We start from the raw sequence: 16,840 nt of genomic DNA, 5'->3' as shown, positions 1-16,840 counted from the left end.
CTTGTGTAAGATTTTTTCATTGATACTACTGAATTTGATATTTTCAGTGCTCCTTCAACCCATAAAAACAGATTTTGTATTTGTATTTTGTTTGTTCTGGTGCTTGATCAAACCATCACATTTTTCAAACACTTCTACAGAAAAAATGCAGAAGATTACCATTTTAAGGAGCCTTGCCTGTTTTTCTTTTAAAGTCTACAGCTCACTAGCAGCTTATAGCAGTATCAACATGCTCCAGCATTCCACATTTTGTCTTCGGAGGCTCCACTTTGTGCAACTAGATGACTGAAAAACTTTTTACTGGTTATTGTATCATATAAAGAAACCAACTTTTACAGACTGTGATACAAATGTATGGAAGAGTAGCAATGGGCAACAAGAAACCCAAAAGCTTGAAGCTCCTGAGGTCTACCTGCAATGAATTAAAACACCATGTTATCTCAAATGTATCAGAGAATATAAAGAAGGATTAATACAAAGGATTAATGAGATGAAGGTACAAGTATTCAGCTCTCAAGAAATGGAGCACCTCCTACTCCTGCTACAACACAAACTACAACTGAGTGAGGTCTTTCTTGGGAAAGAAAATTCAGTCCTAAAACATCTACTGCTGGTAATGGTAACAATATCCTTTGTCATTTACATAATTTTTCTCAACATGCATTATTTTCTGGCAGAAAATCTTCAGACAAACAAATTAACATACTCATTTTTCCCCTCAACTTCACACAAAAACTATTATAATGATAAAGCTTCATAAGGAAGGAGAAAGCAGGGCAGATAACATCATTACTGAGATATACAACTTGGTTAATAAACATTTTTAACCTCCAAAGAAACAGTAAAAATGGGAATTGAGTGCTGTTTCTAGCACCAAGAGAGCTATGTAGAAATTTTTTCTCAGGTGTTCTCTGCTAAGCAATCTTTATCTCAGAGATGCTTATAAAACAACCAAAAAAACCCCCTTATCGTTCACCTAATTCACACAACCATGTATCAAAACAATTACTAGCATTCTTTTTATTCTTTATTATTATTATAAGAAATGGTTAGGATAGAGAGCATAAATTCAGGCCATTACTAGGATTGCAAACTGACCTGCTCACTGGGGTATATCATACGAGTAAAGACTATTTGATTAAGGAAAGTCTGAAATCCCACGCACAGTCACAGCTGCACCAATTCCTGCTGCAGGAACCTGTGTTATTTGCTATTTACTTCAGAAACACACAGTCCGAAAGGACAGCATTCATTCTCTGAGCAAGCAGTAACTGATGTTCTATTCCATTTCCACGAGCTATTTAGCTCTGAATTTCATATTCCCTATGTTTTTAAGTTTTCAAAGAAACTTGTAAACAAAGCACTGTATTCTAAAAAACAAGTAACTTATTGAGTAAAGGTTATGCTACAACTGGCTCACTATTGTTTTCCCTGGGGCCTCAATATTTAGGGTTTAGAATGAGAGTTCAATGGAAATTATTGTCAGTTTGAATTCTTTCATGAAATCTTCAATTGCCTACTCACACAAAGACGTTTTTTTCATTGTCGCAGGATCTGTACTAGCCATTCCCATCTCGGGAGGAACATGGTGTCATTAACTGTCACACACAGTGCTCTGAGGCTACATAAACACCACCAGGCTGGTCTGGTTTCTGATCTTTGTCCATCACTACAGACGTAACTATAGGATCTAGACTAATTTACATGTTAAAATATTTAAGTGCTGGTCTGTAAGCTAGATTTCTTCTAATTTACATGTCGCAGAAGAATGTTTTTCTAAATAGTCATCATTTACAAAAAGCATTTAAAAAGAGAGTCATGATAAAGTTGTTACAGCTGTTATTTATGATCCATTTAAAAGTCCTGCAGTATTATTTTAATCGAAATTGTAAGAAAAATGTGAAGATCAAATTCCTTTTATTACCTCAAAAGCATGCACTATGAACAGTCAGTAACAAAATAAGATTGAAATGCTTTGAAGGCAACCATACAGAACAGTAATCCTCCAGTCCAAAATGGAAAATTGCAGTGTAAAGTGATTATAATCCTAAATAGAACCATGGTACAGTCTGACCCTTCTCTACTTACAGGAAACAACCCCATCCCCCATTCCAAACCTTGAGTCAGATGCTATCATAACAACTACCCTGCATGGACAAGAATTTTACAGTAAAACTCAGCTAAGAAAATAAAACAGACTATGACACTAACGTTAAGATGTAAAATTTCTATTCAGAAACACCTGGTCTATGAGCACTGACAAAACAACTTAAAACTTCTGGTTTTTAGGTTCTAATGCATGTGGATTAAAATGCACAGCTGATGGGAATTGAATATATTAAACACCACCACCACAAACCAGTTTGCACCCATTACTTCCCCTAGATTTAAGTGGCTAAACTCTGGCTTGCGCAGCAGCACATAGACCTGACCTGCAGTGGTTAGCAGAAGTCCTGCACTACCTGCAGACCAAACACCTGTACTGAATAACCATTGCAAAAGTGTGAATTCTCTTTCAACAGAGGCAGCAAGTCTTGAGCCTGGTGCAGGCTGGTTGATAAACCAGCTCTGTCGTCTTTCAAATTTTTTAATAAAATACTTTATTAATATGAGGAAATGAAAAACAAAACTTTCACAGTGTTGTACAGAACAATGTCTGATGGTTTTGTTAAGAGAATTTTGGATTACTTTTTTCTTCTCATTTGTCAGTCGTGGTGATGACAAACGAATAAGAATTAGCTATGTTCATCAACCATGAATAATTAGCTATGCTCATAAACCATATTTACATACTTACATAGTAATATGAGTTTTTTTGGTTCTGCAGAAGTATTAAATACTGTTAAGTCCTTGCTTTTTTTGCAAGAAAAAAAAAGTTATTTTCTAGAATGAGGTGCAGCTTCCCTTTCTCCCTGTCCTTATATTTGGCCATATATGGCCTACATATGCTTAAAGGATTAAGTTTCTAAGATATCTTCAAGCTTTTCTGTGGTCTAGTTTTCCTACAGAAAGGAGACACAAAACAAAACACATCTTGGTTTTTCTCCTTTGCCTCTGCATCTAAATCCTCAATAGTATATATGCACTATCTCAAGCTGAAAACCATATTTGTGATATCACACCTAATCACTTGTAATCTTGAAGCCTGTTCAGTAATAAAGCAGCAGGAGGTCAGAGGAAGAACATATTTCAGAAGACTACTGTTGTGTAAAACAGAATGGGTACAACCTGAAGGGATGCATCAACTATGTCAAAAATCCCTTGATTTAAATAAAACATATCAATCTTAATGCTTGAGCTCTATCATTTTCATTTACCATTGACTAAATATACTTTCCGCTGTATTAATTTTATTTTTTTGTGTTTTGCTGTGTAATAGGGTACATGCAAGCACACACGTAAACCTGTAGAACACAACGAAACCAAAGATTTCCCTGACTTTTCAGTATATTAGAAAATAATGGTTGACCGTTGTTACCAAAAAGCAGCTTTTTAATTCAGAATTTGTATAGCTTACTGAAAATTAGTTTAAAAATGGAAACTGGCTAAAGATAACTCCTCAAGCAGTCCTGACTAATGGCTTTAGCAAAGCTACATTTTTAAGTTATCTGTGCTTTGCTACCGAACGTGGTTACTTTTAATGACTATCTTTCAAGATTTTGGAGATAGCATATTTCACTCTCTCATACCTCAGTTTTATTCACATGTGGAATAAGAAAGGAATACTCTTACAGTTTTAAATTACTGAGCTAAATAAGCTTAAATTAAACAAACAAACAAACAAACAAAACCCAACCTCTCAACACCTACAAATAGGCCTCTGCCAGGCAAAGCTAATTTTAGCAGTCTAAAGGCTGAATCAAGATATTTGCTGCAAATGAGCTTTTATTTCCAGTTTAATATTCTGATCTTTAAAATCTGAGAAAATAATACCTTACAATACTTAAAATTTCAACTACTGTAGCTACTGGCACTAACACTTTCAACTTCAGAAAAAGATTGTGACAGTGTTGCCTATTAAGTCAATTAAACACTAAAAAACCACACAAAAAAACATTTTAAAATGGGTTTTCAACCATATTGTGTAAGAGGTGACTGGTTGCTTGAGTAACTTATTAGCATAAAGGCATTAGGTGATGTCTTCATTGGCATCTCCTTTTAAAGAGACGTTTGTCTTCTCCAAAAATCATTGCCTTTGAAATCCTAGGCAAAAATCTCTATTTTTGCTATTTTTATCCTTAACCATACATTTCACTTCCTGAAGTACTAGGACAAATTCCTGTACCTAGGTGGGGAGATGTGATGAGCACCAGATCTAAAGAGGCTGGATAGAGCACCCACCTTCCCAAGGCCAGTGGCAGCCATGGGGGGAACGTGAAGCAGGGATGTACCCTCACATCTCTGCTTCAGATAAAGCAAACACACATCCAAGCCACATTTTGCTTTTGCAGTCCAAACTCTGGGTCCAGACAAAGCTGCTAATAGTCCGTTTGGCAGCAGAGTCAGATCTGGGACAACAGGGGAGTACCAGAAATAATTTTTACATTGAGTTAGGAGAAAAATCAAGTCCCTTGTGTTCCCAAAGCCATCAGCAAATGGACAGAGTGAGAATCAGAACTCCATTAGGATCAGTTAGTCTTATTGATTTAACTGGAAACTAGATAAAGCCTTAGGTATCTGATTCTATAACAATGCTTTCTACTGTGCTTCAGTCAAACCACGGCTTATTCCATAGGGAAGCCATAGTACACCTTCTCATAAGAATCACTATTTTTCTGTCATTTCAGTTCTTACTGTATTTATGTCCAGTAATGGTCAATACATGTTAAATGGGAGTATAAATTCATTAGAGAAAATAAGCCATCTTGATGTTCTTAGCACACTCTTCATTTTCCTATTCGAAAACGAAGTTGAGATTATTTACATGTTTGAGAAGATTTTGTTAATATTAAAAGCTCAGACTTTGCTACACATTAAAGCTGATGGCAACTGTTGTTAGAAAGACCCGGGCAGTGTTGGCAATCAAGTGAATACAGACCTGCCAAAACAAACCCATAGCAAATCCTGGACAAACCAACAACCATTGCTTGCTGTCGTTTATTTTCCTGTTGTTTTACTGTAAGCACTTACCCCTACCATCTGTTTTGTACAATCTTCTCTTGATAGGTATCTAAAATGGTATAGCTGCAAGAGGATAAAAGGGTTACTGTCTTGAAAAAGCAAAATAAAGCCTCTCCTCCCCCCCCAAGAAAACAAAATTGTTTCCACTATTCCAAAATCCTTACTTGCTCCAATAACATAGAAAAATCTGTTACTATTGAATTTTAGGGCACAGTAACACTGGTGTGAATTTAGTACCTTCTGTTAATTTATAAAAAGCCTTATTGTAAAGTTCCAGTTTCTATGACCACTGTTGTTAGCTGTTTTTATGTAAGACCAAAGTTAAAAGGTCAAGTCCACACACTTGCAGAAAGAAGCCCATCTATATAACCCACAAAAGTTTGAAGCTAAAAACAATCTCTGAATGAGTTTTCATTTTTTCCCCAGGTCTTACTTTCATGTACATGGGAACCCTGTTGGTATTTAGTCTTTCACATTTTTCGGATGGAACTCACCAGCTGATGCTGCTCTGTAGGTATTAGGGACATGAAATAAATTTAAAGGGAGGAACAATTTTCTTCCAGGTTTTAAATAAACGCTTATTTAAAAACTGGTCCATTTATTTTCAAACAGCCTCTTTTGTCTTTTGCAACTCAGTCTCTCCACTAGGAAAAAGCCTGTGCTTCCAGCCACACTTGCCTCATGCATTCAGTAATTAACTGGATACAGCAGGATTAATTCTGACCCTCAAAACAACACAAGTAGGTACTACTGCTTACTGCTTTGTAGTTTCAGAGAAAAGGATGGATGGAAGAGGAAAAGTGTCAGGTCACATCCCACTTCCCCACCCCCCCTTCATGTGAAATCACTCAGATTACTTCACATCACCCTTTAGAAATAGAGTTGTTGGGGACAGTTGTTTTTTTGTAAGTGGGGGGGAGGAAGAAATGAAGGGCAGGAGAAAGGCAGCAATGGGTGGTTTGTTATTGGTCTCCATTAAATTCAGCAGCCAAAGCGATCTGCTGGGCAGCTGCTGGTGCAGCCAGAAGTAGGATGGAAGAGGTGAGACCTTGTGATGTATTTTCTCATGGCATATGGTTCAAGTCCCTACACTATGAACACTGGTACCCAGACATTTCATACATGTATTTAATGCACTCTCCAAAAACTGAAAGCAGCCATCTGAACACTTCATCCATCTGGAAAACTGGACAGGCACACTCTGTTGAAGTCTGTGGCATGGAGGGCAGATCCCACTCTTGGAGAGGAGAGGCTCTTCTTAGATCAGCATCTCAGCTTACCTGCCTCTTACATCTGCCTTTATGCATTTTAAGAAAGTTTCAAGGCATTACAGGGCTCTTACATTTTCCTCTATTTTTGATGCTTCGTAGTTTGATTTTCCCTCTAGACAAGGCAGATGTATTCTTAATTTTTTTGGGGGGGGGAGGCACTGACAGCTGTTACTTCTGTATTTAGGCTGCAAAATATTAAGGGGAAATACTAATTCAACTCTCAAGTGAAAGTATTTGTAGACATAAAATCAGGCTGGGGAATCAGTCTTGCAATATCTTCTCCCATGCCCTTTAGCCACCATCCGGTGAGTGTATTCTACCCAATCCAGCACTGTTAAATAAAATTAAGCTTGTGTTCCTTCTAGAGAAGTCATCAGATAAGACTATATAAACAAGTTACTCCCTTTCACCTTTTTTCGATTATGATAAATAAATCTACACTAAAATGTTTTTCCTTCTAAGCAGCAGAATTAAGTCCAACACAGGAGTTCAACACAGTTTTCAAGAATGATAGTTAATGATTGGACCAACTTTGCAAAGATAGGATTCCCTAACCAGAAAATGTTGGTAACCTTATGGATTTTCAAGAGTTTAGCACCTCCTGAAGGTGTTGCTAAAATTTGAGACCGGATATCTATCCTTAAAGAAGATTCTGCTTTCTTGTTCTTTCTCCCTGCATAAATGCAAGAGATAGGTAGAAGCAAATGGAGAATAAAACTAAGTCTTGTATGTGTAGAAGTGTATACATAAGTGATTATAAACACTTCATGTTACTGGACCTAACAAGATACATCAGCATATTAGTAAACTACTGGAGTCTGAACTGTAGCCCAAGTCCTTTAATATACTTTGAATCCTTAAAGCAATTTACAACAACAGAGAGCAGGAACATGTTCAGCTAACAACATATCACAGCAAACCTGTGTGAGGCAAAGGTGTTGTACAACCATAAATTAACTGCTTTAGAGTATGCATTAAGGGGCAAGAGCAAGGGATGAACCTCTTACAATCCTAAAACACACCCTAAATATCCCCAAATCAAACTACAGATTAGAAGTGTAACAATGCAGACAGTATTTTTTCAGGACCACTAAATGTAACAGTTTTGCACATTTCAATAACACGCTGTGATGCCACTTCGTCAAGGAACAGAACACTAATGCTGTCCACATCCATGAAGCCTGATGCTGAGCAGCTCACAGATTCAACTGATGCCTTTGGTGGCCCTGATGTGCCAGGAACAATTCCCTTCACTGTCAGGTAGTCAAGGAAGACAGAAGTCAAATTTTCCTTTTGTACATTTAGATGATTCAAGTTGACTAATGAAAAGTAAAAGCATTGTCTCAGTTTCCATTTGTAGACTCATCAGTACAACCTCTGACACGGAATGCTTGCTCACAGAAACAGACCCTAAAAAGCAAAATTACAGGGCAAACCAAAGATGACAGAATATGTTCAGACTATAGTGCCGCAGTGTGTAGGCAACTTGCTTGAAATTCAAATGAAACAATAAGAAACATAAAAAATAGGGAAAAGATACCACATAAAGGAAAAAACTTAAGTACATTTTCATTCTTTCTCAGGCACAGCAATTGGAGTGACAGACTGCTGACAATACATGGAAATTTATTTATAACTGAGACTGCATATGGTCATATCAATGAGATTTAAGAGGTTTTATATCAAGAAGTATGTCTAACTTCCAGCAATATCAATTACTAGTTTTTCAAGTCATCTTTTCTTGTAAGCTCAGTCTAAGCAATTTAAATTATAGTTTTACAGAGCACATAAGATCTGCTTTCTGATAAGAGGGCAAGAGAATCTGACCACAAACTATCCAAAAACTACAAGTCCACCATGAACATAATGAATGCAAGGCATTTAAACTTCATGCTGTCATTTGAAAGCCTTTTTTAAATTAAAATATTCTAAATAATTAAAAAAAACTTTTACATAAATAAGAGTACACTGAACAGAAAGCCTTTAACTGCACATCACATTATAGAGAAGTAGGTAAGTAGTCATTAATTGATTTCCTTTAATACTTGGATGTTCTATGTCATAAAGTCACATTAGTAACTGGTCAAATCCTGTTAAAGCCTAAGTAAAAGCATCAAAGCAGTTTTACTAGTTTTGTTAGATACTGTAAAAAGACTACATAGTTTTCACCTCTGACCTCTCATTGTAGTGCCTTTATTTCATTTCATCATTACATTTTTTCATTAAAATTCAAACAGAACAAGTGGCAGCTTCTGACTTTGATAAAAGGTCACTTCTCATAATTTTGTACTTTATTCATCTCCTAAAAGCTGTAGGAAGAAATTAAAATTACATCTCATTCTTATACATCTCAACACACAAAGTGAATGATATTACTCCATGCAAGACCAGATTTTAGTCACATTTTCAAAAACCAGAATGAGATGAAACTACAAGAGCAGCACAAATACATATATGTCAAAGGAAGCCAGTGGTCAACCGTAAAATCCCTGTGTTTGGAAGAAATCTTTAATGAAGTAATCTTCAATTTTAGCTGAGGTGGTATATTGAGGACAAGAGTAAGATTTACTTCTTACAATGAAATCTTCAGCAGAGCTTTCCCTCCATCTGTCCCCTTTAGAAGGGTCATCACTTCAACAATTCAGATAGACAACTGAAAGCAGCAAGACTAGATGGTAAAGCAAAGAATAAACACAGGTCTTGATTATCAGTTACCTCCCTCAGAGTGATCAATCTTTTGTACAGTGTCTAACATAAAACCGAAGTCTAACAGCTTAAACTGATGAAGAGAACATTAAGCTATATCAGAGTAGCACCCTCTATGTGAACTTGTACAAGTAACTACAAATCAAAACATTTCTCAATCAGTACTATTTTTATTTAGATTATTTGATTAACAAATATGAAACACATAACCCAACTTTACCTAATTAGCTAGGAAAGCCTTTAAGGCAAGCAAAAGAAAAACATTAAAAACAAAAGTAGCATTATCTTTGGATTGGTTTCAAATTCACTACAGCAAAATCATTAGAATTCAATTAAGTTTCTACCGTGCTGTAATTGTTTAAAAACTAACACAGACAATATGCATTAATTTTGAACTGGAGTAGCAGCAATAACTTGTCATTGACAAAGTAGATGTCTATCACCTTGACAGTTTAAAATGCAACACAGCCAGCAAGTCTACAGTACATCACAATGATTTGTGATCAAAGATGAAATAAACATTGTTAGCCTAATCTTCTAAAGCCTTAAATTTGCTGCATGAAGAATTACTTGGTGGTTTTGAACTAGGCTTCTACATCTTTAATGGAAAAAGGCAGAAATCACTTCCTACCCAGTCCTCAGTTTATTCATGGCATTTGAGACTTGTCTCCTTCAAGCATCTTTTTTCCATCTTGACAATTTCTGACACTTAATCAACTACCTACATCAAAGTTGTTCCATATCTTGGATCATCTTGCTCTCAACTGAGCTTTAAGCTCTACTATACCTTTTAGCTGGAGGGGACCATACAAAGCATTCAAAACGTGAATGAAAGCTGGATTTACACAGAAGCACAGCAACCTTTTCTAGTTTACTCTTAATTCCTCTTCTAGTAATTGACAATTGCTTGTTTGACTCCTGTTGAATGATGACACAATACTAAGACCTTGCTCCTGCATGATTATGGCCAGTTTAGCATCCACCACTTTATGCAAACTGGGGCTGCTCTCCTCAGGTAGCCACCCTGACAAATAACAACACTGGAAATTCAGTCGCATGAGGAGTTCTTCTGTGGCTCTTTGCAGCTGTACCCCACTGTTACTATCCCAAATAATTTAATATCAGCAGTAAGCTTTCTTCCCCACTGGTCACCAGGGTTTTTCCAGGTAATTTAGCAACATGTTAGATTCCCAGAGTTTGTCCTGCCTAGAAGTGAATTTTTCTACTGATACAGACAAGCATTTACTTCTACCCTATGTTCTTTATAATTTAAGAAACTATTTATTGACACAAAAGCCTTCCCATCTTATGCTATGGCTTACTAACTTCCTTTAAAGGTAGTGAGGGACCCTCTCAAAATTCACTTGGAAATTAGATAAACCTGAATCAGTCTTATAAACATGGTTATTGACCCTTGAAAGTCTTCACAAGCTTGCAAGACAGGTTTTCTTACAAAAGTCACACTGACTTTTCCCAGGCTGAGACCATAAGAAGTAGTGGATAGCTGCATAAATAACACTTCTAACTGGACTGTTTCCAGCACTTGCAAGTGCTACAATCTCCCTTACCTAAATTCTGGCATCATACCTGCCATTCTCTATAATCCTGGCACCACAGTAGAGTTATACAAGAATGCACATGCCACCAGCAATTCTGTTATTTTGAGATTTTTAGAACCAGAGTGCATACTACCCTGGCCTCGTACTTTGCTACTGATCACATTATCAGCTACATCCACAAACTCTTCTCCTGCCTCTACTGTGTCAGACCCACCAGCTAAGGAATCCCCCACAAAGAAAAGTTCAGAAATTGAAACACTTCAGTTTCCTCCCTAATGAATAAAGACAATTTAATTTCCCTGCTAAAGTTGTATCTATTGTATGTGCTCCATTTACACCCTGATCATCAGCAATTCCTGTAGGCAGTGTGAAACTATTCTGATCTATAGGAAGAAAGCATTATCAGTTTTGATGAATTTTGTTAACCACAAACTTTTCACTGTGTTTGTACATTTAGACTACTAGACTCATGATTTTAACACATTTGAACATTTCTTCTCCTCTTTTTTTTTGTTTGCTTTGAAGGCAGTTGTCTTGTTTCCAGTTGTCTCCTTCATACTACCCAGGTTCTTCTGCTCTCTTGTAATTCTGCTAGATGGCACACACTGGCACTGTGTTTCACAATTGATCTCCATCTCCTTCACTGTGCTCTAGATCACCTTGAGAGATTTAGTCTTAAGAGTTGTCTGGTTACTTCCTTTTTAAGCAGCTTTTTTACCCCTCCTATTTTTATAGCATCTTTTGAACAAGATACACTTTAAAATATGTATTTGATGATACAAGAAAAGACTAGAATGGCTTAAATCTTCCTTTAAAGAATGCAAAATAGTCTGTTCTCACCTACCATTTCTTTGAGCCATGCTGTGTGGTGATAAGTGTGTAGCTAGTCCACACCACAGTATGTGTTACACGAGCAGACACTTCCATTGACTCAAGTTAGGTTTCAATACCCTAAAAAAAAAGAAAAGCAGGGGCAGGAACGACAACACAAAGAAATCCAAAGACACAAACATGGATTTGATAAAATTATGGCTCTCCTAAATCTCTGCCAGATTGTTTTTTGTTTTGTTTAAACTACATAGAGTGGTAGCTGAACTTTATTTGTTCCCAAACTCATTCCCTCATTTCACGATATCAGCACTGGAATAAATCCAGTTTCCACATAAGTAATCCATATGTAACTATAACATTGCATTCAAATTATAAAACAAAACTTGTGCTGCACAACAACAGTCAAAGTCTACAAGAACTACAAATTGTTCATTTTCCCACCCACAGACTGCAGACTGTGCATCACTTCTTATACAAAAGAGATATGAATAGCTATAATTTACATCACAACATTAAATTTGCATTAGTTATAGAATCAGTTTTCTTAGTTTCTAGAATAATGGTGCTCAGAATGAGGCTAATGCATTACAAAACAGGTGGCCTTGAAGTTCAAGAGTGTAAAGGCAGGACCTTGATCTACCCACAAGACACAAGGGAGGTTCAGAAATATTAAAAATAAATTGATTTTTTATTTCTGCAGTCTTTCCCCAAAACCTCAGTGTTTAACATAAGATTTTAGTACTTGGCATATTTAGCATCCAACTGACATTCAAACTTGACTTCCAAGTGTTCAATATTCCTTCAGAGTAGAAGTAGAATACACCAAAACAGGTGCATCTAACGCTCACCACACCATAGCAACTAACAAGTCACTTAACTTTACATTTTTCAGTGAAGGGTAGAACATAGCTCTCTAGTTTCACCTCCCTTACATTTAGTCCTAGTCTCAAAATAATTTAATTTTTCTAGCTCTTCTGCACAATAACCATTCCCATTTTTTTAAGAGTCAAGGTACTGTTCTGCACACAAGAGCCTCTCCTCACTTTAGAGTCTTGGTTCAGTCTTGCTTAAAGACACAATGCTGTAAATATTGCTGGAGTATCATCAGAAACTCTGAGAAGTTTAGCAGGAACTTCGAAGACTTGTTACACAAACAGACTGGTGTCTATTCATTTCCAACAATTTGCAAGCTAACCAGCACAAGAAACAGAAGTAAGACTGGAGAGAGAAATGCAGCAATGCATCAAATCCATCTTTTTTTTAATAAATAAAAAATAATTATTTAAAGTTCATAGACTTCAATAACATATTGTATGTAATAGTGCCCTACAACACTGCAAATATTGCAGAATTTAACAAAACTAAAGATATGAAAAGGTATTTAAAAAACACAAACCTATCTATATGACATCACTGCAGTTACATCACTGTACTGTAAAATGACAATAATTGAGAACAAAACTTAACTAAACAAGAACCCAAAGAGTTTCTCAAATTTTTCAGATGGGTGACTTCTATTTCTCTTAGAGATACAGCCTCATTTGAAGGTTTTTCATCAGCAATTCTTTAAAAGAAGTTTACTGAGGCACAGCCATTCATTTTTGTAGACACTTACGCAGTTATGTTCTTGCATTAACTGTCTATGATATTTTCCATGAAAAGTATTACCTCAGATTTTATTGCTGAATTCAATTAGATTGACACCTTGACCTGACAAACTCGTAATGCAAAAAAAAAAAAAAAAGAAAAAAAATCCTAATGTACTTCTATGTAGAGAGCTGAAATAATCCAATATATAGCCACCTACTCCCTACGATCATACCAGCACTCACATAAATGCTACAGTAATCTACTTTCCCCTTCTCCCAAACTATTTGTGGTATCAATGTAAAAAGCATTTGCAACCTTTTAACAAGAGTGCTCTAGCAGAACTAGACTTGCCTTTCACATTAGCCTAACAATTTTTATATATTTATTCTTGGGGGTCTGAGGTTTAGGAAATTCCCCATTTCTTCCAAATTAAAAGAATAACCTCATCGTGCCACCTTGCTTTAATACGTTCCTCCCTGCACTGATAAATCTGAAGTATAAGGGATGGCCCTATCATTCCACTTCCTCACAACAATTTCAGCTGTAGTAAAGTGGATGAGCAATCGATCCAGTGGGCTTGCATCCAGAGTACCAGCCTGAAGTCTTGTCAAGGGCCCCATCGACCACACCACAGTTCAGCTATACTAGATTTTATTTTTTGTAACCAGTTAATTATGTCAACAACAGAACAGACTTCACATAACTAATGCAGCAGTGTTTCTTTGGAAGCTGCAAGGCTGCCAGCACAAATATTTCAAAGTTTTTACAACAGCTAGTTTTCATAGGAGAGTCCTAGAAAGTGTAACGCAGTGGCCTGCTGGTGTTTCAATCTTTAGTGTGCTTAACATATAGGAGAGATCCATGTCGTGAGGATACTGTAAAGCTGCCTTTGAGTATTAAAACAGATTTTTAAATTAAATATTGTTAGAAAAGCACACATTAACACATACAGAAACAAGCAGACCAAGACTCAGTGGCCACAGTTGAATTTAATCAGAATCCACACTCCATTAGCAGCTGGAAGAATTCCAAAAGCCGCCTGTGCCCTTGGCCATCTGCCAAGACCACTGATTGTGTTTTAAGTCCCCTGAAATTACAAAGATTTACTTGAATATGGCATTCTCCACTCTTGGTATAGTATTTACAATTTTATTTCGTTGCACAAATAAAAAGTAGCTGTCTACCTCAGCACCAATACACTTGCATGTTACAGACATGCACAGTCAGACCTACTTAATGCCACCTAAACTGCAAACATGCTTGGTACTTTCTGCAAATGAGCCATAGGAAAGTCACTAGTGACACCTAATATGAACACACTATAACTAGCATCTAAAATTTGCATTACATTTACTGAGATAAAAATGAAAGTTGTCAAGCATTTACTGGTGCTATCTACAAGTATGTTAGAGCCAAGCATCAAAATTATTGACCAAAAGTTCTGTTCAAGTCTACTGTTCGTTAGTCATGGTATGTACTAGTACACTGCTCTTACAATATCACTGGGCAGAAAATGCTGAAAGGAGGAAGCACTAAAACTAATCACAATAACTAAAAGTCTTTACGATACAACATGAACATGAGATAAGTTAGTTTGGCCACATACCGAGAAATGTGGGGAGTGTAACATCTCCCAAGAACATCTGCAGATGCATGCAGTCACAATCCTCTCTGGAGACCTTCACGTGATAGTATTTTATTTATGCAAGGTATCAGAGACCATCCAGGTTATGAAAAGAACGAAACAAAAACCAAGATAGATAGTAATGACTAAAAACTCTTGAAGAAACAATGATAGAAAGGGAAGCAGAAAACACCCCACAAAGCACAATACTGGTTTGGTAGCAGATCCAGAATACTCTGGAAGTATTTGATGCTCATGTCCTATGTGGAGTCAACTCAGCTCTGACTTCCCCAAGCCCACACCAAGATCTGCCATCATTAAAGAAAAGGAAGAGCTGGAATATTTGCACAAAGTGGGCATATCACAACTCACACAGACTAGAAGCTTCCCTTGAAAGCACAACAGCATCTAAGTACTGCCAAGTATCAGGTTTGATGTATGGAAGCCTAACGCCATAAGAAAGTGAAAATACTCATTGTCAGAATAACTCCTTCAAACTCGGGAGGCTACTGTACAATACAGTGCAGCACTGCAGTGTTAACTCTGCTCATCGCCTTCTCCGACTGCAGCTCCATGGCAGAGTGAGCCAGCTTGTCAGCCAGATCCAGCCTCTGACCCCTCTGGCATTCAACACGCCTTTTGTTGAGCTCAGCTGGTGACCTACCCAGCCAGTAGCCAGGAGCAAGACCAGCTCAGGCTGGTCACCTTTTGCTTCCCAGCCAAGGTGAATGACATGATTTGCCACTTGGCAAGTGGGAATAGTCTTGCCTCTTTTTCCCCTTTCTACCAACCCCTTTAATCAGAAAGTGAGTCAATTCAGACTATGAACCCAGCAAAAATGAGAACAAAACAAAAGCCCAAAACATAGACTTTTTGCCAGATTAGTCTCTGGTCTTTTAGCAAGCTGAATTGATTTACTGGATGATCAGACAAACACTAGAGCCAGCATAAAATAAGCAGTAGGAATTTGGCCTCCTTTCACTAAAGCCACAGACACAGCTGAGAAGGGCTTGATCAGTTATTTATCCCTGTATCTTAAGCCACAGGTAGCACTGCTGATCTGCTGCAATTCATACTGATGGGACACAGTCTAATAGAAAGACTGCAAAGAAAATATAAACAGGTCACTCAGGAGAGAAACCACTTGAATTTGAAGCATGTTTCTTATTGATGTGGTAGAGAGAAGAGACATCAGTCTCCGAACAAAGACAAATTAAAACCGTGTGTTGGACCGGCAGTAGATGCTGAAGGTCTTTTTTAAGAAGTCAGTTAACTACCAGATGTACCATACAAAACACACTGCAGTGCTCCATGGCTACACAAATGTATGTAATTTGAAATAGAGTTTTCGTATTTGTTGCCCATGAAAATATTATACCTGCTTGCTCAAGCCAGCTATAGAGTAGCACCGTTGTGAGAGCAGTGTACCCAACATGAGTGAAGTGAATGAGACTGAAGAGATGCAAGCCTGACACTGAAGGCAACAGCTTGCTCTCATCACAAGGGGACAGACTCACGGACCAGCTACCCCTGCACCCTCCCAGGCAGCTCTGCCTGTCCCTTTCACACTGGCTCGGGTACTTGTCAGATCCCACCAGAAACTAAGTACTTAATTTCCTAAAAATATCTCTTCCTCCCTAGAAAGATACTTTTCCTGCTGAATGGGAAGTTAAACAGCCTGGCCAAAGGTACAATACTGCAAAGAGTGGGAAAAAAAAACCCAAAAAAACCCCAAAAAGAACAAGACCAACAACAACTACTGCTGAAAGTGAAGTAACATCTAAAAATGAACCACAAGTTATCCCTTCCAAGACTCCTACTAGGAGCATAGAGTCAGATTCCCTAATGTAATGATATGTAGATGCAAGCAAGCTAATATAGCATTACCTATCCAGCAAATTGTTATTCAGAGTAAGCATAAATTGTCCCTCAGGGGAAAGATTTACTAAGACACAACCCTAGACTGGAAAGGGACACAGCCACAGAGGTTTGATACGCATTCAAAAATAGAAGTGAAGAGACTCCAGGCATGGAAAAAAGGATATAATTTCTTTTCTGTAAAGAAGACTTTTCATAGTCTCACATAATGCCAGGAAGGAGCCTCATCAGAGAACTAAATGAAAGAAGTAGAATAATTT

At 37.3% G+C, this 16,840-nt stretch overlaps 1 protein-coding gene across 3 annotated transcripts in view; it reads right to left on the bottom strand.

Annotated features, from left to right (window-relative positions):
- PIP4K2A (phosphatidylinositol-5-phosphate 4-kinase type 2 alpha) overlaps nt 1–16,840 on the bottom strand; it is a 107,007-nt gene that overhangs the window by 75,534 nt on the left and 14,633 nt on the right. Inside the window, exon 2 of one of the 3 annotated variants that reach the window (XM_027658710.1) lies at nt 11,502–11,608. The exons of the other annotated variants lie outside the window; for them this stretch is intronic. Within the exon in view, the coding sequence (XP_027514511.1) occupies nt 11,502–11,504 (3 nt within the window). The 5' untranslated portion in view covers nt 11,505–11,608. The remainder of the gene's footprint in view (nt 1–11,501; nt 11,609–16,840) is intronic. 3 annotated transcript variants of the gene reach the window in all.

Source organism: Corapipo altera, unplaced genomic scaffold (genome assembly GCF_003945725.1).
Source record: "Corapipo altera isolate COAL_440 unplaced genomic scaffold, ASM394572v1 63, whole genome shotgun sequence".
In the NCBI taxonomy this organism is placed as follows: domain Eukaryota; kingdom Metazoa; phylum Chordata; class Aves; order Passeriformes; family Pipridae; genus Corapipo; species Corapipo altera.
This window is presented reverse-complemented; position numbering and strand designations above follow the sequence as displayed.